Raw genomic sequence first — 25811 nt, 5'->3', positions numbered from 1 at the left:
TAAATGCAAATATCATTCGCTGATTGGGCTATGGAGGGACAAAGTCCTTATCTCCGGGTAATTGGGTTCGTTTTCCATTCTCGCATTTACTCAGCAGAGGAGCGGGTGGTGCGCTTGGTGGCACCGCCCTTGCCGGTGTCGGCAGAGGAGCTGGAGGCCTCTTCCTTCTTCTCCTTGGGAGCAGCAGCGGCGGCCTTGCCCTTCTTCTCGGGGGCAGGGGCGGGGCTGCTGGCACCAATGGCACCGAAGATGATGAGAATCATGGTCAAGAGGAGAGCACCAAGGCCACCGGCAACCTCAGGGAGAGCCTTAATGGCGTTGATGGGGTCCTCCTTGGCCAGGTCAACAAACTGGTTGACCTTCTGGCGAACGAATTCGACGGGATCCTCCTGGAAGGTGACGGTGGGGCCATCCTCCTTAACCTCGGGCTTGGGCTTAGAAGCCTCCTCCTCAGCCTCCTCGACAGGGAACTTAACATCGAAGGTCTCCTTGCGGAGCTTCTCGGCATCCTCAACGGAGTGACCAATGTAGACGTTGTCGAACAGAATGTCGCTCTGCATAGTCCAGATCTCGAAACCAATAGCGCCCATAGGCTCAAGGTTGGAGGGGGTCTTGTCCTCGAAATAAGCGGGGTTGTTGATCTTACGGGGAGCCCAGACGCCCTTGTAGGCAGGGTTGTCGATAAGAGGAGCCTCCCACTTGCCCTTGTAGGCGGGGTTCTTGATCATGGGGCGAGTCCACTCGCCGCAGCCAGAAACCTCAGCGCACTTGGCGTTGGGAACAGTAGGGGCAAGCCAGTCTCCATCCTCCTCCTCATCCCAGTCCTCGGGCTTCTCGGCCTCGGGGTCAGGAATGCTGGTGGGCTCATCCTCGAGCCAGTCGGCGGGCTGAGTGGCCTCCTCGTCGAGGATCTCGAAGGGAGCCTCCTCATCCCAGTCAGCAGGCTTGGCAGCCTCGGGGTCGGCGATCTGGACCTCGTCAACCCAATCGGTGGGCTTCTTGTCCTTGGGATCGTCAATCTCCTTCTCGGGGTTGACGGAGGGGCTGAAATCCTCGAGAAGGCTGCCGGCCTTGGCAGACTCGCCGTTGATGAGGATCTCGAAGGTCTGATCGGGCTTCACGATCAGGGTGTAGAGGGAGGTGACCTTGTTGGTACGGGCCACGGGAGGAGTCTTGAGGTGCTTCTCCTCGTATTCGCCAGTCTTGGGGTTCTTGTGGCGGAAGATAAAGTGAACCTAGCAGCAATTAATATCTGATTTGAAGCTCAAGGGTATAGATCATCGTACCTTGTTGGTGGCACCGCACTTATCAGGGCCAAACATGATCACGTAGGGAGTGCCGTTAGAGAACTCCTCCTGGTGGAGCTTCTTGTTCTCTTGCAGAAGCTTGAGGTATGCACCGCCGCAAACAAGAGAGTCTAGAAGAGACAATGGATTTAGTGCATGCTAATACAAGCAGATTCTCATGTCAATGACTTACTCTGTGGCTTGACCTCGTATTGAACAACCAGAGTCTTGCCCTTGTTGTCAATCTTCTTGGGGAACTTGGCGGAGATGGCGTGGTGGGCAGCGGCGTTCTTCACGACCAAACCCTTGTCACCATCGATACCCTTGAAGACGGAGGGCTCCTCAACAGCCCACTCGCCAACGTAGGCCCACTCGTCCTCCGACTTGTCATCCTTCTTCGCGTGGGAAGGCTTCCACCGCGACTCCCAGTCGTCCGTGAATTGCTCCAGGAAGGGGGCCTTGAGGCTGGTAGGCTACAATGAAGTCACATCGGTTAGTAGTGGACAGATAGGAATGCATTGACGACCTACAGTGAAGGTAGGCTTCTCAACAGCGACGGTGGCATCAGCTTCCTCCTCCGCATGGGCGTAGCCCATGAGGCTGGCGGAGGAGACCAAAGCCGAAGTGAGCGCGGTGTTAAAGCGCATGATTGCAGACGATAACAAAACAAAGAATGAGAAGTGGAGAGTAAAAGAGGAGAAGGTTTTATAGAAGCGGACAGTTCTGGGGGAAGGTCCAGGTGGCCTCTTCACTAAGCTACCCAATCGGGACTAGGGCGCGTACACATGGGGTTCGATGTTGTTCTATACTTCATTTTCGACGGACTGGCAGGGTTTGCATGCTGTTTGATTGATTGTTTCAAGTCTAGTTAGCTAGTTCGACAATAAAACGAATTTGTCTTCTATTCGGTTTGGCTCCCAAATTCAATTGTTCCCCATTTGCGCGCAGATCCCGACTCCCCGCCCAATTTTGTGAGTGGAACCTCATCGCAAACCTCGTCCAGCCCTCCGCAGCGAGTCCAGTCCATAGCAGAAGACATCCCAAGTCTGAGGTGAGTCTGTCGGTCGCCAATGGTTGCACATTGCATTGCAGGGCCTAATTTGCTCCCCTTGCATTCCTGAGCTTGGCTAATTCGTCGTAGTCCTCCAGCCCACCATGTGCCCTACCGACAAGGCTGTTGCGCCGGCCGACAACAACGACCACCTGGTCCAGTCAGAGGACCCCGAGCACCCTGCAAACCTCATCCCCACTCTTTGCCGCAACTTTTACAACTGGGGATGGGTCACTGGCACTGGAGGTGGTGTAAGCTTTGACCCGATCCCCCCGCGCATCGGTGCCCCGCTGATTGAAAAGTAGGCTTCGATCCGTGAGGGCGACCACATCTACATCGCTCCGTCTGGAGTTCAGAAGGAATTGATCCAGCCGCACAACATCTTCGTACTGGAATGGCCCACCCCGAAGTATCCCGCTTCGGACCGCAACTATATCCGCAAGCCCCTCAAGCTTAACCCCTCCGCCTGCACCCCGCTGTTCCTTACAGCCTTTGAACAGGGAGCTGGGTGCTGCATTCACACCCACTCGCAATGGGCCGTCCTGGTGACTCTGTTGGTGGAGCGCGAGAAGGGCCCCGACGCTTGCTTCGAGATCAACAACATTGAGCAGATCAAGGGTATTCCTCGTGGCAAAGGAAAGGGTATGCTTGGGTTCTTCGACACTCTCAGCATTCCCATCATTGAGAACACCGCATTCGAGGAGGACTTGACCAGTGGCCTAGAGGCAGCGATGAACAAATACCCCGACACATATGCCGTGCTCGTGCGCAGACACGGAATGTAAGTGATAACCACTCATAGATGCGGAATTTCGATCAATATGCTAACGCGCTGTTCCTGCAGCTATGTCTGGGGAGACAATGTTGCCAAGGCTAAGACCCAGTGTGAGAGTCTGGACTACCTGTTCAAGCTTGCTGTGGAAATGCACAAGCTGGGTCTTCCCTGGATCAAATAGATCTGCGGATGTTAATGACGCTTCGTGTTTACTGTATGTGTGATATGAGGCAACACTGTGTATAGCGCAGCAGTAGGAGGCTTCAAATAGATATGATGTGACGTATTGCCGGGGCATTAGGAACGTGGGGACTGTAGATTGACCTCGAGCCGAAGTATAACCCAGGTAAATATGTAGTCCAGCATTGTCAACAGTCATCAATGCCAACATAGGGAAAGGTGAGATGTCAACAGAGAGGACGGGACACCTTGTGGGCTGGGGATCCCGTGAGTGACTAAGGGATCGCCCTCTCCACCTCCAACTACCACAGCTCCCTCTCCAACTACAAATTGGGAACTTCAATCCAACATTGACGCCAGTTTTTTGAACACTCCTTTGGCTATTAATTCGTTCCTTTTGCGCTTCCATCATATTACCGGTTTCAATGGATCTCGACTCGGGAGACTCCCCGTGGGGCGGTAGGCAGTCATGATACCACAGCTCTTTGGATTGCGGTCTGATTTAGCATGCAGATGAGCCCTCACAGTTCAAGCCCACCCAAGATGCAGCCAAGAAGGATACCCAGGATGATGGTATGCCTCCCTCTCAGCTACCTCAGTCTCTCCGTGACCCCTCATTAAGCGCAGTCCATTCTACAGCAGCCGCACAACCCGCCGCAACAACCAGCTCCCCCACTGTCCGCACACCAGGACGACGAGGCCCCCGAGGCACCCGCAAGATTAGTGCGCAAGCCACAAAACTCGAATCCGTTGATGATTCTATCGATCCTCTCGGTCCATTAGGTGAAGCCCCAGCCGAGGCTTCCCCGACACCCGCGGAGGAGGCCCCCGTGCCGCCTCAAAAAGAGCCATTCGCTGGACGCAGTGCGCGCCCGCTCTCTTCGCCCTCTCAAGTCAGCGAGTCAGGATTAGATCAATCCGCCAATCTCGAAGATGAAGCTCTGGGCTTCCGGGGTCCCCCGCCGGTACAGCCACCGGTGGAATCGGACGGACCTCAGAGACAGACGCAGCCTAGCATGAGCGTGGAGCAAGCTGCCAAACCGACTTTCGAGATTCATGTGGGAGACCCACACAAAGTAGGAGATCTGACGAGCAGTCACATTGTTTATGCCGTCCGGACAAAGGTAATTGGACATCGAGATTAGTGCTTTCGAGAAGCGATAAATGCTGACAACAATTGACATAATTAGACATCATCCAAAGCTTACCGCCAACCCGAGTTTACTGTTAGCCGTCGATACCGTGATTTCCTTTGGCTTTATAATTCCATGCACAGCAATAACCCGGGAGTGGTTGTTGCCCCTCCACCTGAGAAGCAAGCCGTTGGCAGATTTGATACAAACTTTGTGGAGTCACGAAGAGCTGCTCTGGAACGCATGCTCAACAAGATTGCCGGTCATCCCATTCTTCAACACGACGGAGACCTGAAAATCTTCCTTGAAAGTGAAGCTTTTAATGTCGATGTCAAGAACAAGGAAAACCGAGAGCCAGATATTGGTCAAAGCAAAGGAATGTTGAGCTCTTTTGGTATCTCAGTCGGTGGTGGAAGCAAATTCGTGGAGCATGACGATGTGAGTACTTTGCTTTGGTTTTATTCCAATGACTGCACCTGCTAACATGAGTACAGTGGTTCCATGACCGCAAAGTCTACTTGGATGCATTGGAGAATCAACTGAAGGCATTGATGAAATCAATGGACACCGTGGTCCTGCAAAGAAAGGGTCTTGCCGATGCTGCAGGTGACTTTTCTAGCTCACTACATGCTTTATCTGCTGTTGAGCTATCTCCAGCTCTTTCATCTCCATTGGATGGCTTGTCGGAACTTCAACTGCGCATTCGAGAACTCTATGATCGCCAAGCGCAACAGGACGTTCTGACGCTGGGGATTACAATCGACGAATACATCCGTCTAATTGGCAGTGTCAAGATGGCCTTCACACAACGGCAAAAGGCCTTCCACACCTGGCATGCCGCCGAGTCCGATTTACAGAAGCGCAAGAATACGCAGGACAAGCTCCTCCGCCAGGGCAAGACCCAGCAAGACCGCTTGAACCAGGCCAACGCCGATGTCGCAGACGCCGAGCGCAAGGTCCACCAAACACGACTTCTTTTCGAGGACATGGGCCGTCTCATGCGAAATGAGCTGCAAAGATTTGAGAAAGAGAAGGTGGAGGATTTCAAGTCTGGCGTTGAGACTTTCCTTGAGAGTGCTGTCGAGGGCCAGAAAGAGGTAAGATCTCTCCCATCAATATGCGATTATTCAAGTTCGACTTGCTCACTAATGGCTCACAGTTGATTGAACTATGGGAAACTTTCCTACTCCGTCTAGACGCTGGCGAGGAAGGCCTTCCATATTACGTCCCTCAATCCGAGACCGAAACAGGCGACGCAGCTCCCCCAACGGAGAACACAGAATCGACCCCACTGATGGCCGAGGATAACGCTTGATATCAGCCACCTGTTTCCGATATTTGAATGCTTGTGTAAAAAATCGAAACTCGTCCCCGCGTTACCTAGTCTCGTCTTGGATTCCTGGCGGAACAACTCTTGATTTTTATCGTTTTTATTTCATGTTGCAACTGATGATGGTCCTCAGCGAGCTTGATGGGCTTTGTGTTTATTTCTTGTTTTATGTTCGCTTCATCCGAATACCACTGTTCGCGTATTGTAGCAGATATAATTCATTCAGTCAGCTGCATTGTTTTGATTTGGCAGGTCACTTTAGATGACAACACCATATATGCCTTCCAATTGCGAAGATGCAAGATAAACCACGTTGAGCAACCTAGACAGTCCCCTCTACCAGATCGATTTACCACTGCATCACTTATTCTCGAATACCTTATTGCAACTGCAGCAATCACTTTTTATATTTCGCTACCAGGCCATAAAGAAACAATACAGCGGATCAGTCAAATGCAAAGTGACCGGACTTCTTACATCAAGGCGATTGTGCAGAAAGGGTGCAGGGTAATACATCTACAACGGACCGCAGACGAAAGGTCCAACAGTCACGCTACTGCAAAACCCTAACCTGAAACAAGCCAGGACCCCAAACAGAGAGGACCGAATGGGCGCTTCATTGGCCATGCCGGTTGCATCCTTGCCACAGGGGTATTCACTACCGCTTGAGGCTTATTTCGAACGTATCAAGTCCTAACGAAGGCGTGTACAATTGCCATACACACTCCGAGAGTGAGATTTGCTTACTTTCGGCCCCCAATCTCTAATTTTAAGTGCCCGTGCTTTCAGCAGTGCTTACTCGTATCAGGGCGGCTTCGCACTTTTAATAGGTCTACCAAGCCCAGTTATCTAAAATGGCTTAAAGCCAGTGGAAAATAACTGGTAATTCTGCCTTGCCCCCGCTGACAGGAAACTGCTGTGAGATTCATAATCTGTCGCACTAAAATCTCCGACTTTGGCTTCTGTTGTGTTGCATCCAGCCCTACATTGTGAACTCGATCAGGATGACTTCCACCAACTATGGGAGCTATTCAACCGGCACCGATTTTATAGGATGGTATATTGCAGCAACGCGTACGTCTCGGACTTCAGGCATAGCGGAAAAGGAGATATCTCTGACCTTCTGGCTAACTTCCATGTCACAGCCGAACCAATTATCTGTACGTCAAACGGCGCGTTCACGACGAGTGGCACTATCGGTGACTGTAGCGAGTCGTCCGGAGATCGTCTAGCCACAGGGTGCTATGCCGGTTCAAGTATTCTGAGAGGCTCTTCCACCCAAGCTTGGTATGTCTTGTTGCGAACCAGATCGGTCACTGGCTGACGAGAATCCAGTGGGACCGGCTCGACGTGCGACTACTACCGAATCTTTAACACTGTCGGTCAAGATGGTCTAGGTGCCTTGACGAGATATGCATGTGTGGACAATTGGGCTGCCAACAGTCTCTATCGAACACTGCCGGCGGAATACCTGGCTACTACTACATCAACGTCGGCTGCATCGACTTCTGCTACAACTACTACCAACACAAAAACCACACACACTTCATTCTGTATGGATCCCCCATGATCGGAATAGTTTCAGGGCGTGCGTGCTAATCTTGTTTCGCTATGACCCAGCTACCTCCGCTTCCTCAGGCACAACATCTTCAACTCCAACACCAACCAACGGCGCCGGCTCGTCTGATTCTTCCAGTTCTGGTCTTAGCAGCGGCGCAATTGCTGGAATTGTCGTAGGATGTGTGGCAGCTGGTGCTATTCTGGCCTTGATCATCTTCCGCCGGAGGCTCATGGGCTGCCTTGGATATCACAAGACAACGGATTCCCACGGACCCTGGTCTCCTGTCTACATGCCACCGCAGACGCAGTCGGTGTCCCAGTCGAACGCTCAATCTCAGCAGATCTCAGAACTCTCTGCGCAGCGAAATGTTTATGAGATTGGATCTTCGCAGGTTGGGGCTGATGCTGTCCCTGAGATGAGGTCTTGATGCTTTGTAAACTTTGATCGATATACCCATTTTCTGCTGATTTCTGTTGATTTCTGATGCATAAAGCTTTGATATACGTATAACCTGCTAATTAATCTATTTTTTCGTTGTTGGCTGTTCTTAATAGCAAGTGTTGACACGCATAGGCAAACTATACGTATTTATGATGCCGAACGAGCAGCGTAGACAGAAGGCTGCATATCGAGCCGCGAATATCTAGAAGAAACAAATATAGGTCATATGGACTAGAAATAAGATGAATTCTTGGTATACAGCAGGCTCATACCAGACAAATGTATATTGTACAAGATCAATGCAACAGAAAATATAAAAAAGACAAGAGAAGAATCCCAACTCCACCCAAGCAGCAAAGAAGACCCGACACAGAAAGTCCAGTCCCCAAACCGAAGGGAATAATCAATCACAACATCCTCCGACCATTTCTGGCAGAGAAGCCTATTTCTTGAAAGGCTTCTTCTCAGGCGGAGGAGCCTCATTCTGACCGAAAGAGCTAATCAAATCAAGCAGATTATCTTCTTCCTCCTGCTCAGCATCAGCCTGGGCCTTGGCAGCAGCCTCCTTCTCCTTGACCGCAGCGGCATCCTTGGGATCGACCGGCTCAGCGGGCGTGTTGACATCGTACCCGCGACCGAAACGGGCACGGAAAGCGGCCAGACGACCGGCCTCATCGTCTTCGACATTCATCAGCTTGCTGCTGGAGGGGTTCCACAGGAGCGAGTTGCGTGTGTCGCGTGTGGAGCGGTAGATGGGGGCCGGGGAGGTCGTGCGGTGCGTGAATGTGCTGCCATCGCTGAGAGTGATCAATTGTGTGAAGGTGTAGGGGCGCTTAGGACGGCGGAGAAGGGTGGCGTGTCGACATTGAGAGCAGATGAAGGTTGTTGCCGTGGGTTGGGTTGGGAGTCTTGGGAGGATAGTAGTTGTTGAGTTGGTTATTGTGGCCGCGGTGCGGCGGAGGAGAGGTGTGCATTGCCATTTTAGAAGGATAGAAAGAATACTGATGGGAGGATTGCACGGGAGGATTGAGCCGAGCGGGAATTGACTGGTGCGCAATGCGTTCGGGGAGGATGCGGAGGTTGGAAGTTGATGCTATACGCAGGAGAAATTATCGCGGATTATGTAAGCAGGATGTTATTTTCCGGATGTTCACTTCTCGGCCAAACGATTGCATATTGTCGCTGTGTCCGGTGTCTTGAATTGCTTTGCTGGCTTGCTGGGAATACCTTTAAAGTGGTCAGTTAGCTCCGATCGTGTACACCGAACCCCTGAACGCCGTTTAATCGCAACTTCCAGGCGGGATGAAGCTCGCATTTCCACAAGTAGCCCATGCAGCTACTCGAACAAGCTTAGGAGGTAAGGCTGTCTCAATCCAGCCTCAATGCGTCTATCCAGAATACTAATGGCTCCAATCAGAATCACTATGCAATAAGAACTATACAGCACGATCCCTAGGGACGTCCCTCCTCCGAAGATCTCCGCTTGTATCATATCACCAGCATCGATCCCGGTCACTATGCGCCAAACGACACAGCAGCAATGCAGCAGCACCTCAGCTAAAGAAATCCAACACAAATACAAATGAACCCCAAAAATCAACACCCATCTCTATATCCGATCAAGTCCGTCTCCTCATGCGACGAGTCCCCTACCCAGTCGCCATCATAACAGCAACAGACCCCTCTGGTCCGGCTGATACCTCCTCTTTCCGTGGAATGACAGTCTCATCTTTCAGTACTGTCACTCTCACACCACACCCTGTCATATCGTTTAATGTGCGCCGGCCGTCAGAGACGCTAAATGCCCTGCTTGCCTCGGGCCGGTTCCTGGTTCACTTACTAGCTCCAGGTCCTGCCACAGCAACACTAGCGAGGGACTTTTCCAAGGGGAATACTACGCTGGCTGCTATGTTGAGTGGACATGGGGAGTTTGAGTTTGTGGCTTTGGATGCTGGGGCTGAAGGAGACCAGAGACCACTTCCTGTTCTAAGGCGGAGGGGCGAGGCGCTGGCATTCGAGCAGAAAAGTGCTGATTTCCCTTTTGTTTTCGAGTGTGAGCTTCATCCTAGTAAGATTGAGGTTCATGATCACTCTATTGTGCTCGGCACTATTGTGAGAACGATTGAGGGTTCGGATTCTGTTGCTTCGGACTTGGATGAGCAGTCGCCTGACCGGCTGTGTCTGACTTATGCCAACACTAAGTTTTGGAAGATGGGAAGTGAGGTTTGAATTGGGAAAATACATAGATTTTCTAACCTGTTGCAGAGCATGTGTCCGAGAGCATGCCATTGTATATAAATCGGAGAATTGGGTGTCTGTCCCATACATACTTAATTAGACCCACGCTATGCCTAGTGACGATATATCCCAAGAAGTAAAATGGAAAGTCCGAGATGACAATGCTTTGATGGTAATAATGCGTCTACGGCTTGTCAGAAGAGTATATAGAACACTTTTGTTGTTTTGGTGTTAAGCACGGAACTGCCATCCATCTTCAATCGGACCAATCCCCTGATCTCATTGCGAGATCCTTGCACTCCACCACAATGATTCAAGAATATGAGCCATCACAGCATATGCCAATGAGGAGAACCTTTGACTCAAGGCGAAGATCCAACCAGACGAGAATGAAAGTACGAACGTAAACCCCAAGACCATAGAAGACGGACACCGAAGACGTAACATGCATGCAACGCAGGCACTCGGCATAATCAAAGTCCCGCGGCGGGGGTTCAATCGCGCGAAGAGTGTGGACTGCCGGTTCCACTTCCACTGCCACCGCTACCACTACCAGTCCCACTGCCTCGACTTGCTGCTCGCTGGAACGGACTCAGAACAGGACGGGCGCCTTGGTGAAGGAAACCATTCCCTGGAGAGCCAGGCCGCGGCTTGTCAGATAGTAGCTCAGATAGGTCAAGCTGGAGAGGCGGCATGCGGTTCAAGTCCAAGAAATCAGAGCCGTACTGGCTGCTGCGAGTGGAGCGATTGGAGAATGAACGATCTCGGTGATTGATGTCTGAGCCGAAATAAGAGCCCCCAACTCCAGCCGGAGAATTCGGAAACTGTGGAAGGAATGGAATGTCCTGAGACGGGCTTGTTGGATGAGAAGCGGAATCATGGACTGGAGAAGACGAGATCTGCAGTGGACTGGACCTCGCAGGAGGAAAGCTCAGACCCAACAGAGCCCGGGCGCTGGGTGCAGTGGATATCGATGTGTTCAATGGCATTCCGCTGATCTCGGAGAGAGGATTGGTACCGGGTAGGTTGCCTTCTGGTGTCAGAGGACCGGAATCAATGAGCATTTGTTGCTGTTGCTGTTGGATAGACTGTTCAATCGCAGACGCCTGCTGCCAGAGTTGACTGGTGCGCAGCTGGAAATCCTGCACGGATTGACTGATGCTCCCGAATTGCTCATGGAAATTGGCTTCCATTTTCGACTGATCCTGTTCCCTGGCAAACTGTTCAGCTGCGCGGCGTTCTCTCTCGTTCAATCCTTGGGCATTGGCTGAAATGATGCGCTCGTACTGCTCATTCACCCGAGTGCGGCGACTCTGGAGACGCTCGCGCTTCTGGATAGCCTGAGTCAATTCCAAATCAAGGGTGGCCACATCTTGAGCTCCAGTTGCACGAGCAGCTGTTACCTCCTCCTTGACAGCGTTGAACAATTCCAACTCATGCTCAAAGTCCTTCTTGTGTGCGTCCCATTCTTCCATCTCCTCCTCTGGGACAGTTTCCATGCTGTCTAATTGTGTTTCCAGAGCCGCGGTGGCTTCCTCGGTTTGGCGAATGTTTCGTTCTAGCTGGAACGAACGCTGCTTTTGCCGATTCTCGTCTGTTCCGCTGTGAAGGCGTTGGTTGAAATTGTCGAGCTCTTTCCGGATTTTCGAGATGACAACTTTGTGGTCGTTCTTTGTCTTCTTGAGGCGTGAGCGTTTTTCGTTTAGCTTAGATTCCGCATTGACAATGGAGTTCTTGAGCGTGGTTGTGGGGGACGATGGTCGATATGGCGGTTGCGGGGGAGTCGATACCGCGGATATAACTATTAATTTAATGAGATACGTGAACAATAGTAAATGGAAAACGCGGTCTGCGTTAACTTACCTTGTTCTGTGTCAGTCGTTGCAGGCGTCTTGACACTCATGACACATATTTCCTCGTCGGTATTGCTTCGCACAAATGCACATGTATAGGCGCAATTCGGAGCAAGTCCGGAGATTTCACCCCGCCAGTGAACCGCGTTTGGTCCTTTGACATCCGAAACCCTGTATATAGTGGCAGTAGCCCAGAGTGCACCGTTGACACAGACGTAGAATGGTTCCACGTCTCCATCCAAGCGGCCTCCTTCAAATGATCCCGATATAGCGGGGTCATCGGTAAACTCACCCGCCGCATATTTGATTGAAGAGCTGTCCACATCCGTAATCCATACTAGTCCATCGTCGAGAGAAGCACCCTGGAGGTCTTCCTCCGTCATAGTAAGGTTTCGTGCCGTTTTAGATATAGCCCGTGAATGCTCATATTCCCGCATAACCGTAACCTTTGTACTCGCAAGTGCGGCCCAAAATGGCTGCCGACTCCGAACTTGATTTGCCTGCCTTCTGCGTTTCTTAGCCGAAGTAAATCGGTCCTTCCCATCCTTCAGTTGACCATCAGGTCCAACAAAAGAAGATGAAACGCTGGCAGCAGATTCAAGAGCGGAATCGGCTTGGCCCTGGGACCCCGCGGAAGCTTCTGTATCCCCGCGTTTTCCCGTCCGTAATGGGGTGGGTGACCTATTCTTGGCCATAGATCGTCGAGCCATGGCGGTTCCTGCCTGTGCCAAAATATGTACAGCAAGAAGGCTGCGGAGCCAACTAGGGGATGTTTGTGTTTCTGTTCGTCGGAACTCGGCGGGTAGCAGGTGCGAATATTGAGAGAGAGCGTCGGGACTGATAAGTTTAGTAGAAACGAGATGACCCAGGACAAAATCCTGTATGCCTTTGCTGCGAACAAGATGAAGAAGCAGAACAATCCCGACACAGAGGCCATTGACCCCGCCGTTCTTCCCAGACCCCCGCCACCCAAGGTGATAGCAACCTGGACATGCGCGAGGTCGATGGCAAAATTCTGCGCCCAGGTCCACATAAAGAGGCCCCAGAGAAGTATACAGAAACCATCCATCGCAATCATCGTCCCGAGCGACGGGGTTCCGGCCGGACCCTGAAAGATATCAAAATTTGACGACAGAGAACCGGCCGCAGCGCCGCTGGGAGGCATGAAAGTCAAGGAAGCGAATAAGAACTGAACCAGAGTCAAGACCATCGGAGGAAGTTGAAGCAGAAAAATCAAGATGGCGATTGTATCGTACATCGGGCACGATTTCAGAATGGTAGAGGCGAGTTGGAGCGGATTAATTGACGCATTGGATCCGGATCGTTTCGAGTTTCCATTGCGAGAGCCATGAGCTGCCACGGCCCCATTCTGGGGCACAGCACCATTTGACTGATCACACGCCATCTCCTCACCCTTGCTGTGTCCATTCACCGCATGCACATTGCCATCCGCCTTGATCGTCTCCCCTTTACCCGCAACAATCGGAGAGGTCAGGGCCGTGTCGCTTGTAAGACGTACGGAGGATAGATCGAAGTGAGCGGACGCGCCCGGACCGGTAGCAGAGCCGTTGCCCGAGTTGCCGTTGAGTTGACTGCTGGATTTTTGTTTGGTTACTTTCTTGCCGGGACCGACGAGGCCATTCTCCTGCCGATTGCTCTGGTTCTTCCTAGCCGCAGCTGATGAGCGTGGCATGGACGGAGCCCAAAACCCAGGTCCGAGTCAGCTTGGCAGGATAAAGCCAAGGACTGGGACCAGGAGAAAAGGGAAATTGAGAGATTATAAAAGGAAATTGATGTAAAGAGTGAGAGATATAGAAAAGTGGGAAGGAATGAGCGGCGGGACGTGAAGGGGAGGAAGAGGAAAAGAGAATAGAAAGAAACGAGTTGGTACGGTACGGTAATATGCCGTCGATCATTGTTGCCTTTTGGGTAGGCGGTACCTTTTGCAATACCATGTATTATATTCTTTTACTTCCTTTCGATATCTTCATTCCTGTCTTTCTTCTTTGGCTTCTACTCTGTTCTCTATTCTTCTGGCTGCTGATGTCGTACTCGTATGTCTGACCACAGAGGGCTTTCAAACTCTGCCAAGTCATGCAATGCGGATACCTACACGTCAACCTCTTTGCCTAGCTACATGTTAGGAGGTTTCGGCTGAGTCGGCCTAATGCAGTCATTCTTCGAACCGGAGGCTAAGTTGCTTCCACTAGGCTGGCGCAATTGTGATCCCGGCCCAGGTCAACTTCCAATACTCCGGTCCTTCGCTCCTATTTGTTCCCGTCTCAGACCGACTAGATGTACTCCGTAACTGGATTGACGATCGACCGTTGTTTAGCCCATTTACTGCGGGGTCATCCTTACCTCTAATTGTGCGGTGCGACACAAATCCCCAGAATTTAGAAGGGAGGACTCCATTGAGGGGGGAAGCCACCTGCAGGCTTGACCACGCCACACAAGACAAAGTGCGTGTAGACGGAAGATCACCAAGCTTGTTATGTGTCAAAATTGTTCACATTCTTTCCAGGAGCATCACATGCTCGGCTATCTCGTGCATCGTGAAGGCTCCGCACAATATATCGGATGATCCACCGATTTCCTGTGAGTATGGGCCTGTGGATCCGCCAAACAGAGACCATCTAGAGCCAGTTTCTGCAGGGCCTTCAAGACAAATTGAATACACAGATCCCAGGAGACAATACCCAATCCTGGTGTAGAAGCCAAGATAGACACTACAAACCCCCTCTTGTACCCAGTCTTGGCAGGGTTTCGTCGATCCGCCACAAAGTTAGTTAAGATCGGCACAGGCTTAGTTATGGCTTGGTGATTTTGATGCATGCGGTGAGCCCTACGATCATACCCAACTGCTCATCTTGAACGTGGGGTTAGTTTTCGAGTCACTAGTTCTTTTCAATGTGTTTCACTTTCTTGTAATTGAATAGGTGGCTTTTTTCCCTTTTTTTTTTAGCCTGACGATCATTGCGCTTTTCCTACTTGATCCGGCCCCTCAGAGCCTAATTCAGTAAGGCGTCCGAAGTCTTCCTATGCCTAATTTAGGGCAATCTTCTCGGACACGGAAACACACGAAGCTTCCTGTCTTCAGGCCTGATAAAGTCTGATGGGGCTTGGATTTGGTTCCTGAGGCCCACGTGCAACCAATCTGATCTCCAAGGTGGTTTTGCTTGGTCGATGGTAGAACTCGGTTTGACTGTCGCATTGCCCCGAAATTGCCCTTCGATCCGTTGGACACCTAAGAGATACGCCACACTATTGAGAACCCCGCTTATTCAGCATCGGTCATTGTATTCCTAGCAGAGAGCAGAAGACAAAGCAAATGTCGATGGTGCGAGATCCATGTAGTGATTTGAAGTAGTCGAAAGATTGTCATAGCCACAAGGCATTGGCATCGCTGCGATGGTGTTGAGATCAGGCCATGAGGGGGGAACATATGAAGGTTGCTCAGACCCCACCAGAGAAGAACATTGCGGTTTGTTCCGATTAATGTGTCCTGTTCTATCAATTATAAAAGAATGCTGGTCTTCCATCCATTTCATCCAGTGTGGGCGTTGAGAAGCGGGACCAGGTTGGATCCAGCACATGGCTGCACATGGCTCCAACGGGACAAGGACTCCGTGACGGACAGTATGCTAGTCAATAGTTGCCGGGAGAGTGGCGGCTCGATGTCCCAGTTCTGTTGTCAAAGATGATAAGGCGGATAGGGTTTCGGAGGTTCCTCTCATACCTTTCAACAGGGCCACCATTCTTGGGCCTAGCAAACTACCGTGTGTGGGCAGTAGGAGTGTTGCACAACGATTGCAATCATATTGAAATGGGGACATTCGGGGTTGTATAATGTTATTCACATCCTGTCGCTCATTGATCAACGCTGAAGCTAAAACCAATACTGGCTGGAATTTTGGGATATTTGCGGTACTCTGCCGCGCTTAATGAGTTTCATCGACTGGTTACAATACTTCGTTGCCTTGATAATCGTCATCTGCTCCAAACCGTGAAATGGAGGTAACTTTCAATGTGAGATCTTGCTGAAGCAAAGACTCCTTCCAACGCCAAGAAATACGGCTGGCGATCAAAAAGACGATAGGCAAGGCCCGTAATAAATTTAAGAACTTGGGGTTTTTTTACAGGAATTGTATGCCTCAACCTACTCTTCATGTCTTGGGAGCCCTGACGGATAATTGTGCTATTGTCGCCAATGGCCGACTATGCTTGTGTACTTGAGCTCAGATTTATCTTGCCGGATGTTCACATTGATGACGGCGCCATCACTCTCAGACTCCCTGCTGCTCCATTGGAAGCGGTACATAAGACATCTAGAACACATTCTGGCTATTTTTAGGATTCAATTTCATGTTGCATTGCGGTGGATCTTAAGGAACATTTCTCCCTCTCCTTCCTTAGACTTGAATAGTCCCAGCATACTTTGCCCTTCTTTTGAGTTCTTCATCCCGGCACAATATTGCCATTCATTCCTTTATATATTATACAAGCTTTCTAGTCGTAAATGATGCTCTCGCCAAGTAAGCCCTGGAGATGTCGATGTCATGATGAAGATCTAGAACGGCCCCTGGTGGGACCCACCACCCGAGGAGCCGCAACGCCCAAAGCCCTAGTTGGGTCTAGCACTGGTCAACTAGCCTGTAACCTCGCATCTGGGTAATTCATCCGCCTGTCATCTCATGGCAAAATAATAGGCAAATAATCAGACCTCAATCACTCATGATGGTGATGCGGTCGACCCCAAGAATCTGGCCAGATCTAGTAAGCCGACCGGCTCCAATTGACATTCCATCCCGACATTCCGTCCAGTCAATTTGCAACGCCAATTGGACGTTAATTGAACCTCGTATTCCTGCTCATGACTTTCGATAAACTACCAAATGCGGCGAATTTTCAAGATCCAGGGTGATGGCTCCCATGGTAGTTCTGTTGTTCTATGCTAGGACCAACACAGATCAATCCGCACTTGGAACGATCTTCGCAGTCTTGAAAACTGAATGACAAGCTCTAACTACCAAGGTGTTGCGGATTCAAAGTATTTAAAGGGCCTTGATACTTTACATTTCTGATCAGTTTCAACAATCAGACTCATCCTCCAAACAATCTCCCAATAATCTTCTACCATACCATTCAAAATGAAGGTCTCAGGACTCGCTGTCTTCGTTCTCTCCTACCTCTCCACCGCGGCCCTCGCCGATCCCAACTCCGGTCAAACAGTTACTGTCCAACTGTCCAACGACCAATCTGGCGCAAATGCCAACGCTGCTGTCCCTGCCGATGGCCAAAAGCACTCCGTCGAGTCCATCTGGGGTCATACATCCGTCGCAAAGGATGGCTGTATTTACGTTTCCAGCGCCCAGCTTGTTGCATTCCAACAAAATACTGTGTGTGTTCTCTTCGGTGAAGGTGATCACGCTATTTTGACTTCCCGTCAAACTTGGGTCTCGCTGAAGGGCGGCAAAGTTGTCAACTTGAAAGACTCGTGGATTGTCTGCGATAATATCTAGATTTATGTACTAGCATATCACTAGCTGGCAAGCTTTTGGTGACTTTGCACGTCTTCAGAAGCTATGGCTTAGTGTCAATGATGGTATTTCGATATCGTGTTTGTGACTATAACTTTATATAAAAAGTAGAGAAAATTATAACTCTTTTCCGTATATTCATTCTTGACATATCAAATGTGTATATTATCGAACGTTCATTGATATCTAGCGCCCAGCTAGACGATATGTAGCCTTAAAATTGCACTCCCTCATTGACGGGAACAAAAATAGGACTTTTGTTCTGCTTGCATTATGTTTTACTCGACAAAGCGAACAATGAACTCAACAAAGCTTTTTCTTAGGTCTCGCTGATACTTCTTTCACTTATTGTCTTCGGTTATCGTTTTCTTTTTACTGTATGCCCTTGTCCTCCCGGTGGCATCTAGTATATAAAGTGGACGCATCCAACGAGTCATATCCTCAACCCACACTCCATCCTTACAATCTTCTACAGAATCACTTACAAATCTAGCAACAAAGCCACGCGCAACATTCCACTCATACTTGAAATCTCATTTGACTCATAACCATGCCGCAAGATTTACATCCATGGGAAGAAAAGGGAAAGACACTCCAGAACTGGCTTGAAGGTTCAGGTGAAACCAAATGCCCCTACCCCAAATCCACCCTCGATTTAACATGGCGTAGTCACCAGCAGGACTTTCTTGTCAAGCAAAAGCCGAAACCTCTCAAATTAGCACTGCGTAATGCTCTTGAGATCAGCGAGCCATATTCCACATTTCAGTCCATCGAGATCAACCAGCGCAACGAAGGGCCCGCAATCTGGTGGATCGGACGCGTTGGACAAGGAATGATCATTGTTGACGAAATGTTCCGATCTACCAGGTCTGAAGACCCGTTCATGTCAGAACTCACCAAGGCTGCCTATCAGCGGGCATTTTCTCTGGACACTCTCAAGTCGGTTGTCGTGGCTGAAATTAACCAACGGGATACCCTGCAGGCTGTCAATCATGTTTACAAGTCCCAGCGGCTTTCGAATCCGTCTGATGTACAGCATACTTGGTACCCGTCTTCACCGGAATATCAGATTCTTCTAGGTACTGGTGTTGGTAGAGTCGTTGCTGCCTTTGTTCTGTGTGCATATGGCCAACGCGCCAAGAAGATCGTCAGCATTGTTACTTTTTTTATGAGTTCTGATGTTCATAAACTCTATATTCGGTTTGAGGTGGATGAGATTTGAAAAATAAGGTTCGTAATAGCATTGTTTGCATTGATTTAGAGCTGATGTTGATTACTTGAAATTATCGGTAGATGTGACGGAAATAACAGAATCTGACAAGTTGGTCCAATATGACCTAGTTATCTTTAATATTTTGAAGGACAAAATTATTAGTGCAAGAAGATTCATGATAGTGATACTGTAAATATAAGTAACAAAGGCGACAGAGGTGAGCATGCCCAGTCGTTACATTGGGCTTATAAAACAACACCTTGGATATTGATACCAAATAGTCAAGTGGCTTGAATGTAGTCCAATAAGAGGTTCACAATATTCATGATTTGAGTGTGAGCCATTCAATCGCGATCATGCTGATAGTAATTCGTTATTAATTCCCCGTGAATTCTCCAACAGAAAACGACCGGTCTTTCCATTGTGGTCAAGCTAGCCGTGAAATACCTGCAAACGAGCTCTGATAATTTCCAGAGTGGCAGAATCAACACAGCACTTGGCTATTTGGGGCTTTGGCCAAGTAAGTGCTGCTTGACCTTAGCCCCGCGTCGGAAAAGATCATGGGCTGCTACAATCACAGTAAATTTAGAAAATTCCAGAATATAGGAAGAGTATGCCATACCTTCTGGAGGAGGCTCCATAGGCTCACCAACCGGGACTTTGGCGTATGCTAGACACCCAGAAGGGATGGAAATCTTTTCAAAATTGAGTATCAGCTCATGATTCCCGTGGGGGGAAGTGCTTTACATTGTGAGCCTGAAGCTCTGCATGAACCAATTCTGCAGTACTCTCGATGTGCTTCAACTGACTCTGCAGGTCGGCCGTTTGTGATGACATGGAGAAAAGTGGGAGACGGTATTTGGAGGCGAACTGCTTTAAGCTGTACCATTTCACCGACGTTGCTGGAATGGTGTAGTTGTTTCGTGATAGCCACGATATAAACTCCATATGAGTATAAGCTAAAAATAGGCCACGGTTGAGCGCTTGCGAGTTTTGTCTCGATGCGTAGATCAGGTGGCCATCTGACGTTGCTCGATGGGAGTAATCGAGAAGGAGTTTTTGAAATTTAGTGCGATCGAGTCGATTCGCTCGAAGATTGGTTGCGATGGTTTGTATTATTTCTCCTAGTTCTGTCAAGACTTCCACTGCGGTGACTTCATTATCAGACATTATGAAAGATATGGGATATTTGCACTGTCAAACTAAGGGAATTCGGAAGCTTGAAAGAAAAAGAAATTCCCAGTCAAGTCTTAATAGGTGAACTGGAGCTATCGGAGGACTCACCGGGTTGAGACATCAGGCGACCAAAGAATGAATCATCATCGAAGAACTCTACTTGGCTATCAGACATTTCCCTCGGTCTCCGCACCAGCGATCCATGGCACACCAGGGAGCCATGTGACTTGCAATTCCAAATGGAGTCAAAGGTCAATCTGATCTCTTACTTTGCTCATGCCTCACTTCTTCATTGCCTCTGGTTTGGACTATCAAACAGTACAGGCTGCCGAAACAGGGGGAAAGCCATCAAAACACCCTCTGAGACCCAGGTATACTTTTGCGGTGGACCTTTGAAGAACCCAAACTTGATAGCCTGCTCCAAGTCTACAGGCTGCTCCAGTTTCCATATCTTGAGGATTTCATATGCGTAGTTGGAGTTCTTCATGCCCGCGTTGAACTCTGCATTTCCGATACCGCCATCTTCTGGAACTTGGCCAGGCACTTTCCCCCGTGAAATATAGACAACATATTCAATTCGCTGGATTGGTTTTGTAGTGTAGAACCAGATTCGTTGCACATCAGATGGCAGGAGGTAACTGCGATATTCATGGTTCTTTGTAAGGGAGACGATGTTGTTCATATGTTCGGGCTTGATGCTCATGAAGACATCCATACATGATTTCTCCATGGCTTTCAGTTGCGCTGGACCCTGTACAGGCTTCGTAAAGAGATTGGTGAGAAAGAAGAAGATCAACGCAGAGTTCGAAGTCGACAGACCGCAGGATGAGCGGTGAAAGCAAGCGGTTTCTCTCACGTGTCTCCAATATCGGCCTGCCCCAGTCGCAACTAAGCGAGATTGAGCATTTGGAATCCTAGATTGCGTAGCAGTGAGATTAACTAAATTGCCAGTATCAACAGTTGCAAGCCCCAAGCTGTATAAACTGCCCAGATTTCGGTGATAAATTAGTCATCCGCGTTCCCGCAGTTCCAACATTCCAACCTTGGAAGCTTGAGACCAAGATCCGATATCAACTCGGAAATTCTGACTGTTCATTCGATCATTTCAAATATGCCACAGCTTCAGTCCAAATTTCTCTCGAGGGAACCCCTGGTAAGCAAAGCTGACCAACATCTGACTCATCATGCTTATCGCTCTGAATTCCAGGATTCCAAAGACGCTCGCTGGAAGCGCTTAGTTAAAACACATTACAGTGACCCCAATGGAGTACAACGGGACTGGGAGTCAGCCGAGCGTCAGGTAAAGAGATGTCAACAACTCACAAACAATCAGTTTTCTGATCAATCACGCAGACAAGACCTAAAGACTCCCTTGTGGACGGAGTCAACATCGTAGCCTTCTTGAATAAATCCACTGGCTCGGAACTACTTCTCGAAAAGCAATACCGACCACCAATTGATCAAGTTGTCATTGAGCTTCCGGCGGGTCTGATAGATGCTGGGGAAACCGCCGAACAAACGGCAGTTCGGGAACTCAGAGAGGAGACTGGGTTTGTTGGTGTTGCTACGAAATGTACTGGGATCATGTATAATGGTTGGTATACATCTAGAGCGTATATTATCCAGATCTAGATACTTACTGACATTGATCTCTAGATCCTGGGTTCTGCAATGCTAATTTCAACATGGTATATATCCAGGTTGACATGTCGCTTCCGGAAAACCAGAATCCGAAGCCCAATCTTGAGGATAACGAGTTTATTGAATGTTTTACGGTCCCGGTTGAGCGGCTGAGTATGGAGCTTAAGAAGCTTGAGAAGGAAGGTTATGCTATTGATGCCCGTGTTGGATCTATAGCTGAAGGGATTGAGATTGCGAGGAGTTTCAAGTTTTGATTTCTTGCTGACGAAGTTAGAAAATGGGTCTTTTGTTTTTCTTAGGATGCTTTCTAGGTGGTATATAGATCATAGAATAATGTTTGATGACATTTTTCCTTCTTAAAGACTGCAATACATACGATCGTGGTTTTTCCTTGTTCCGATAATTTGTTAGCATCTTCATTTTTGAGAGCGGATGGAAAGTCAGGTCTAAATCACCAGCCTGTATTATCGCAATGCTTCTTCGTTTTGGGATGCATTCTCCAAGACCATAATTCCACTCGCCAAGTAACCCCGCGGCGAGCCATATCGACAATATGTACAAAGCCGACAACTCAATACAAACGAGTACGGTACTCGTAATTTTCAAATTCAATACTACCTCAGGACACTGGAGCTTCAGTTAAGAAGACCCATTATCCTCAACGGCATCCACGCGGTCCCAGCTCTCAAGCTCAAGAGTCCGCACGCGGTTCTCAATCTCAACAATCTGCTGCTGCCATTCCTTCTGGGCCTGTTCCTGCAGTTCATAGATTACTTTGAACTGGTCCTTAATAAAAGGAGGGAGATGATGCGTCTTCTGGTTCTTCTTGTAATCATATGTCACGATATCCTCGTGGCAACGGGCAGCGGGACGCTGTTTTGCTTCTGAAAGAATCAAGACCTGCAGCTGGAATGCAGATTGTCTGGCGAGGAATGAGTTTGAGTCGGGGACTAGCCTTTGGTAGACGGTTATCTTGTCCGGTGATGTCATAGGCTGCTTGATGGTTAGCTATCGAAGGATTGAAGAGAGCTTTGCTTCGGAGTTGCTGTACAAATTTATAGTCCACCTTGATGCTTCGCAAGATGAGTCCAATTCCTGTGGAGCCAACCAGATTATTCCATTCCTTCTTATTTGCGGGATCGATATGAGTTCCGATGTTTCGTGTCCAGTTTACTCGAGCTGTCTCGGCATATCGAACGTAGGTGACATTGTTCACATGGCCTATGAGCCCGTTAGGTTAGTACATGGACCTTCAAGTACTGGAAACCATCCAGAATTAAAGTTAGAACATACCCTACCACCACTGTCAGTTGTTTCTCAGATATAGCATAGCCAATGCAGCATGACACGTGAAGACAGAGGATCTTACCATGATGTCCTATTGAACCACCAAAGACAAGAAGTCAGCAGCAATCCAAATTTACTCTCTAGATCTCAAGTATAGACAATATATCCATACCTGTTCCCCCCAGACAACATTATGCCGGAACAAACCACGCCGTTTATGATCGGTCAAAAAACCCTCACTGCCAGCAATCAATTCACGCCAATCCTTGGCCAATTGCTGCAGAATTTTCCCTCCCTCATCGATCTGATCTGCTTTCAATCCAAACATCATGCACTTTCCGATCCGTCGCTTGATCATTGTCAGCCATCGCGGGTCGATGCGATGTGGCTTTGCCGGCGCATTTTCCGAGGTCGAGGTGCGGGGTTCCTGTGTGGGAGAAGTAGTCGACAGTAGACGAGGCGCAGGAACCAGGGAGACAGTTGGCGCAGCGAGCGGCGTTCGAAGGACTGGTCGTAACATGGTGTGTGTATGTGTGGAGAAGAGGAAGCTACAAGGCGGAGATCGAGTTATGTCCAGAGCTTGGGCCAGTTCGGACTGAACCCCGATGATTCAGGTCATTTATATGTGTGAGTATGGCATTCTAATGATGTGGGTAGAATTGATTCTGGCTGGTTTTGTTTTAGAATAAGAAACAGATTGTGTAGAGAGAATTTGGGCTTGAAGCTCTTTCGACAACTTCATACTCGCAGTATCTCCGGGCGACGTCACCGATAACACCCGAAGCATTTCAGCTTTCTGCGCCTCCTCACTTCCTCAACACCCAGCACCAACTACCTCCCCATTTTATATATATATGGAGCAGCTATGGTCAATCCAGAGCTGCGCCGGCAAGTCATAAATGTCTACAAGGGTATGTCGGCACACTCAGGAGTGACGTTGAGTGTGTTGGAATGGTCTCGTGAGCCTCGGGCTAACAACAGCAAAGAACTCTTATTCCTAGGGCGTGAATATCCTCTAGGGTATCAGTACTTCAGAGATCGATTGCACCGCGCATTTACGAGCCAAGCTCAGATTACGGACGATGAGCAGATCCGCAAGGGAATCGCGAGAGCGGAGTTCGTGAAGAAAGGTAAGCTTTGTCTTGTTTCTCATCTCCATCGAGACAATACTTGACTCCACTGCCATAGCATGTTGCTAACTGCATTTTACAGAAGTTGAAGCACTGTAAGATTATCCCTTTATACCCACTCCATCTTTATTTCTCCGCATATCGCATAAATCGTCTTCCTCGGTGTTCCCAATCTACAATTCAATGACTACACAACGGATGCGGGTTATTCATACAAGTCATTCTTCTATACATTTTGCGCATATGGCGGCAGAGTCTGGCTAGATACACCATGCATCCACTCCTCATTATACATCATACCATCATGCAAGCACAATTTTGAACTCGTTAGACCTTTTGCAACGATGACCAACTGACACGATAAAAAAAAACAGGTACTATTTGAAGCGGTACCGGACGCTGAAAAAGCGGTATGAAAGTAGCTGAGGTCTTCTTTGGCGCTCAACTCCAAAATGTTCAGATATAGAAACCCAGAAAGACAGAAAATAAAATCGGGGTATCATCAATACGAAGTGCAGAATGGTCTCTGCTTGATTTTCGTTCGCCAGAACTCCAAATTGACTCGAGAGGGCTTCATTTTTTGCGTCCCCACCAGGCACTCACTTCAAGACATTCGCCGCTAGCAAGTCCACCTTTTTGCAGGAGGTCGGCGGTCATCGCGGCCCACCATCGGTCCCATTCATCGCGGCCCTTTCCGCTAGATTCCATGAGCATGGGCTCGAGGCCCTCGATCATCTGGATCGTCGTGAGAAGCGCCGTTCGTCGAATGGAGATTTGCTCTGGGGTCAAGGCTTTTCGGGGACGGCCCTTGGAGTCCTTGCCTTGGCCCTCGCGCTCCCATCGCAGTTCACCCAGTGGGATGGCGACGCGGCGACTGTCGACATTTTCCAACAAGTCGACCTCGGAATTGAACGATAAGCCGATTGTGGCGCACGGAAGCGCTGTCAGCTTGCGCTGGTCGAACGACTTCTCCACCCACGAGTTATAGTCCACCAAGTATTTATTCTGCGCTCGTGTGAATGGCGTCGCCGAGGAAAAGGTGTAAGTGGCCGTCGTATCGGCATTCTCCTGTTCCTTCGAGGAGGTTTTGCGGGCCGGGGCTGGATTAGGGAGCAGTGACCGGAAACTCCAATCGGAATCCCAGACTTCCAGAATGCCCCCGGATTTTAACACCCGCAGAGGCTCGCTCAACCCGGACGCTGATTGCGCCGGGCTGGAGGGACACATGCCGGCATCTTTGATAAACACGAAATCGAAATAGTCGTCCGGGAAGGGGAGGCGGGGTCGGCGTAGGTCATGACGTTTGAACTGCCAATTCATGCCCTGCTTGCGCAGATCGGGCGCAATAGAGACGACATCAATTCCCGCAAAGGCGACGTTGGGGTGGCCGCGGCGAGTGAAGTATTCGTGGCATAGACCGGACCATAAGCCGGACCCGCATGCGATCTCCAGGATGCGTTTGGGCGGGCGATTGGCCAAGTGGGGATTGCAAAACGGGCCGCCTAAGACGCGCAGTAGCATCAACGTGCGCAGGCTCTGGCGGTGGATCTCGGGCAGGTCGCAGGGCAAAGGGTAGGTGTTCTCCGGGTCGCGGAAATAGGTGCGGTCGCCGTGACGGACCAGAGGGTATGTTGCATAGTCCGTGAGGGAACTCAGGGAGGAGGAGGAAGCTGCCAGTGTCGAACTCAAATTGGAGTGCAGGTCGGTCCCGGAGGCCGTTGGTGTGGTGAAACCGAGTGCCATTGTGTCCATCACTCTCACGTTGTCGCCTTATACTGGATCGGTCGCATTCTCGGCGCGAAACAGGAGCTTCATGAGCAGCGAGACATGGCAAGCAGGGAAGTCCGAATTTCAAGGAATTAAAATTAGAGTCGGCACAATGACGGCAGTAAAGCGGGTTCGGAAAATATCCTGAGTGCAGATGTGCAGAGATTTTGATCCACGTCCCAATTCCGCGAACCCTTGAAGAGATTCAC

At 49.5% G+C, this 25811-nt stretch overlaps 15 protein-coding genes across 15 annotated transcripts; 8 read left to right on the top strand and 7 right to left on the bottom strand.

Moving 5' to 3' along the window:
- Nucleotides 1–86: 86 nt before the first annotated feature.
- clxA (calnexin) lies at nucleotides 87–1933 on the bottom strand (the record flags this gene model as incomplete). Its single annotated transcript, XM_057124403.1, has 4 exons — nucleotides 87–1235; nucleotides 1287–1417; nucleotides 1480–1759; nucleotides 1817–1933. 4 exons carry the CDS (start codon nucleotides 1931–1933, stop codon nucleotides 87–89), a joined length of 1677 nt encoding a protein of 558 aa, XP_056986562.1.
- A 508-nt stretch (nucleotides 1934–2441) lies between these two features.
- On the top strand, nucleotides 2442–3293 carry mde1 (methylthioribulose 1-phosphate dehydratase MDE1; the record flags this gene model as incomplete). The annotated part of the gene is made up of 3 exons (XM_057124402.1): nucleotides 2442–2588; nucleotides 2643–3118; nucleotides 3182–3293. The coding sequence occupies 3 exons, from the start codon at nucleotides 2442–2444 to the stop codon at nucleotides 3291–3293; spliced, it is 735 nt and encodes a 244-aa protein (XP_056986561.1).
- A 424-nt stretch (nucleotides 3294–3717) lies between these two features.
- N7511_001976 (sorting nexin 1) lies at nucleotides 3718–5740 on the top strand (the record flags this gene model as incomplete). Its single annotated transcript, XM_057124401.1, has 5 exons — nucleotides 3718–3751; nucleotides 3806–4416; nucleotides 4483–4863; nucleotides 4920–5522; nucleotides 5585–5740. The coding sequence occupies 5 exons, from the start codon at nucleotides 3718–3720 to the stop codon at nucleotides 5738–5740; spliced, it is 1785 nt and encodes a 594-aa protein (XP_056986560.1).
- Nucleotides 5741–6759: 1019 nt separating this feature from the next.
- On the top strand, nucleotides 6760–7743 carry N7511_001975 (uncharacterized protein; the record flags this gene model as incomplete). The annotated part of the gene is made up of 4 exons (XM_057124400.1): nucleotides 6760–6829; nucleotides 6901–7042; nucleotides 7091–7308; nucleotides 7376–7743. 4 exons carry the CDS (start codon nucleotides 6760–6762, stop codon nucleotides 7741–7743), a joined length of 798 nt encoding a protein of 265 aa, XP_056986559.1.
- A 456-nt stretch (nucleotides 7744–8199) lies between these two features.
- N7511_001974 (mitochondrial 54S ribosomal protein bL31m) lies at nucleotides 8200–8932 on the bottom strand (the record flags this gene model as incomplete). The annotated part of the gene is made up of 2 exons (XM_057124399.1): nucleotides 8200–8850; nucleotides 8912–8932. The coding sequence occupies 2 exons, from the start codon at nucleotides 8930–8932 to the stop codon at nucleotides 8200–8202; spliced, it is 672 nt and encodes a 223-aa protein (XP_056986558.1).
- Nucleotides 8933–9059: 127 nt separating this feature from the next.
- N7511_001973 (flavin reductase family protein) lies at nucleotides 9060–9986 on the top strand (the record flags this gene model as incomplete). The annotated part of the gene is made up of 2 exons (XM_057124398.1): nucleotides 9060–9114; nucleotides 9175–9986. The coding sequence occupies 2 exons, from the start codon at nucleotides 9060–9062 to the stop codon at nucleotides 9984–9986; spliced, it is 867 nt and encodes a 288-aa protein (XP_056986557.1).
- Nucleotides 9987–10489: 503 nt separating this feature from the next.
- On the bottom strand, nucleotides 10490–13541 carry N7511_001972 (uncharacterized protein; the record flags this gene model as incomplete). Its single annotated transcript, XM_057124397.1, has 3 exons — nucleotides 10490–11796; nucleotides 11859–12739; nucleotides 12790–13541. 3 exons carry the CDS (start codon nucleotides 13539–13541, stop codon nucleotides 10490–10492), a joined length of 2940 nt encoding a protein of 979 aa, XP_056986556.1.
- Nucleotides 13542–16998: 3457 nt separating this feature from the next.
- N7511_001971 (uncharacterized protein) lies at nucleotides 16999–17370 on the top strand (the record flags this gene model as incomplete). Its single annotated transcript, XM_057124396.1, has 1 exon — nucleotides 16999–17370. One exon carries the CDS (start codon nucleotides 16999–17001, stop codon nucleotides 17368–17370), a length of 372 nt encoding a protein of 123 aa, XP_056986555.1.
- A 568-nt stretch (nucleotides 17371–17938) lies between these two features.
- N7511_001970 (uncharacterized protein) lies at nucleotides 17939–18610 on the top strand (the record flags this gene model as incomplete). Its single annotated transcript, XM_057124395.1, has 1 exon — nucleotides 17939–18610. One exon carries the CDS (start codon nucleotides 17939–17941, stop codon nucleotides 18608–18610), a length of 672 nt encoding a protein of 223 aa, XP_056986554.1.
- Nucleotides 18611–19318: 708 nt separating this feature from the next.
- N7511_001969 (glyoxalase family protein) lies at nucleotides 19319–19771 on the bottom strand (the record flags this gene model as incomplete). Its single annotated transcript, XM_057124394.1, has 1 exon — nucleotides 19319–19771. The coding sequence occupies one exon, from the start codon at nucleotides 19769–19771 to the stop codon at nucleotides 19319–19321; it is 453 nt and encodes a 150-aa protein (XP_056986553.1).
- A 295-nt stretch (nucleotides 19772–20066) lies between these two features.
- N7511_001968 (uncharacterized protein) lies at nucleotides 20067–20507 on the bottom strand (the record flags this gene model as incomplete). Its single annotated transcript, XM_057124393.1, has 1 exon — nucleotides 20067–20507. One exon carries the CDS (start codon nucleotides 20505–20507, stop codon nucleotides 20067–20069), a length of 441 nt encoding a protein of 146 aa, XP_056986552.1.
- A 381-nt stretch (nucleotides 20508–20888) lies between these two features.
- On the top strand, nucleotides 20889–21672 carry N7511_001967 (uncharacterized protein; the record flags this gene model as incomplete). The annotated part of the gene is made up of 4 exons (XM_057124392.1): nucleotides 20889–20930; nucleotides 20985–21077; nucleotides 21131–21371; nucleotides 21434–21672. 4 exons carry the CDS (start codon nucleotides 20889–20891, stop codon nucleotides 21670–21672), a joined length of 615 nt encoding a protein of 204 aa, XP_056986551.1.
- Nucleotides 21673–22057: 385 nt separating this feature from the next.
- On the bottom strand, nucleotides 22058–23225 carry N7511_001966 (thioesterase family protein; the record flags this gene model as incomplete). The annotated part of the gene is made up of 3 exons (XM_057124391.1): nucleotides 22058–22411; nucleotides 22470–22639; nucleotides 22913–23225. 3 exons carry the CDS (start codon nucleotides 23223–23225, stop codon nucleotides 22058–22060), a joined length of 837 nt encoding a protein of 278 aa, XP_056986550.1.
- A 345-nt stretch (nucleotides 23226–23570) lies between these two features.
- N7511_001965 (electron transfer flavoprotein regulatory factor 1) lies at nucleotides 23571–23934 on the top strand (the record flags this gene model as incomplete). The annotated part of the gene is made up of 2 exons (XM_057124390.1): nucleotides 23571–23835; nucleotides 23918–23934. 2 exons carry the CDS (start codon nucleotides 23571–23573, stop codon nucleotides 23932–23934), a joined length of 282 nt encoding a protein of 93 aa, XP_056986549.1.
- A 474-nt stretch (nucleotides 23935–24408) lies between these two features.
- Nucleotides 24409–25578, bottom strand: N7511_001964 (class I SAM-dependent methyltransferase; the record flags this gene model as incomplete). The annotated part of the gene is made up of 1 exon (XM_057124389.1): nucleotides 24409–25578. The coding sequence occupies one exon, from the start codon at nucleotides 25576–25578 to the stop codon at nucleotides 24409–24411; it is 1170 nt and encodes a 389-aa protein (XP_056986548.1).
- Nucleotides 25579–25811: the final 233 nt, after the last annotated feature.

This window comes from Penicillium nucicola (assembly GCF_028828085.1).
Source record: "Penicillium nucicola strain IBT 29836 chromosome Unknown utg000002l, whole genome shotgun sequence".
NCBI classification, from domain to species: Eukaryota; Fungi; Ascomycota; class Eurotiomycetes; order Eurotiales; family Aspergillaceae; genus Penicillium; species Penicillium nucicola.
The sequence above is the reverse complement of the archived record's forward strand: the minus strand, read 5'-3'. Positions and strand labels throughout refer to the sequence as shown.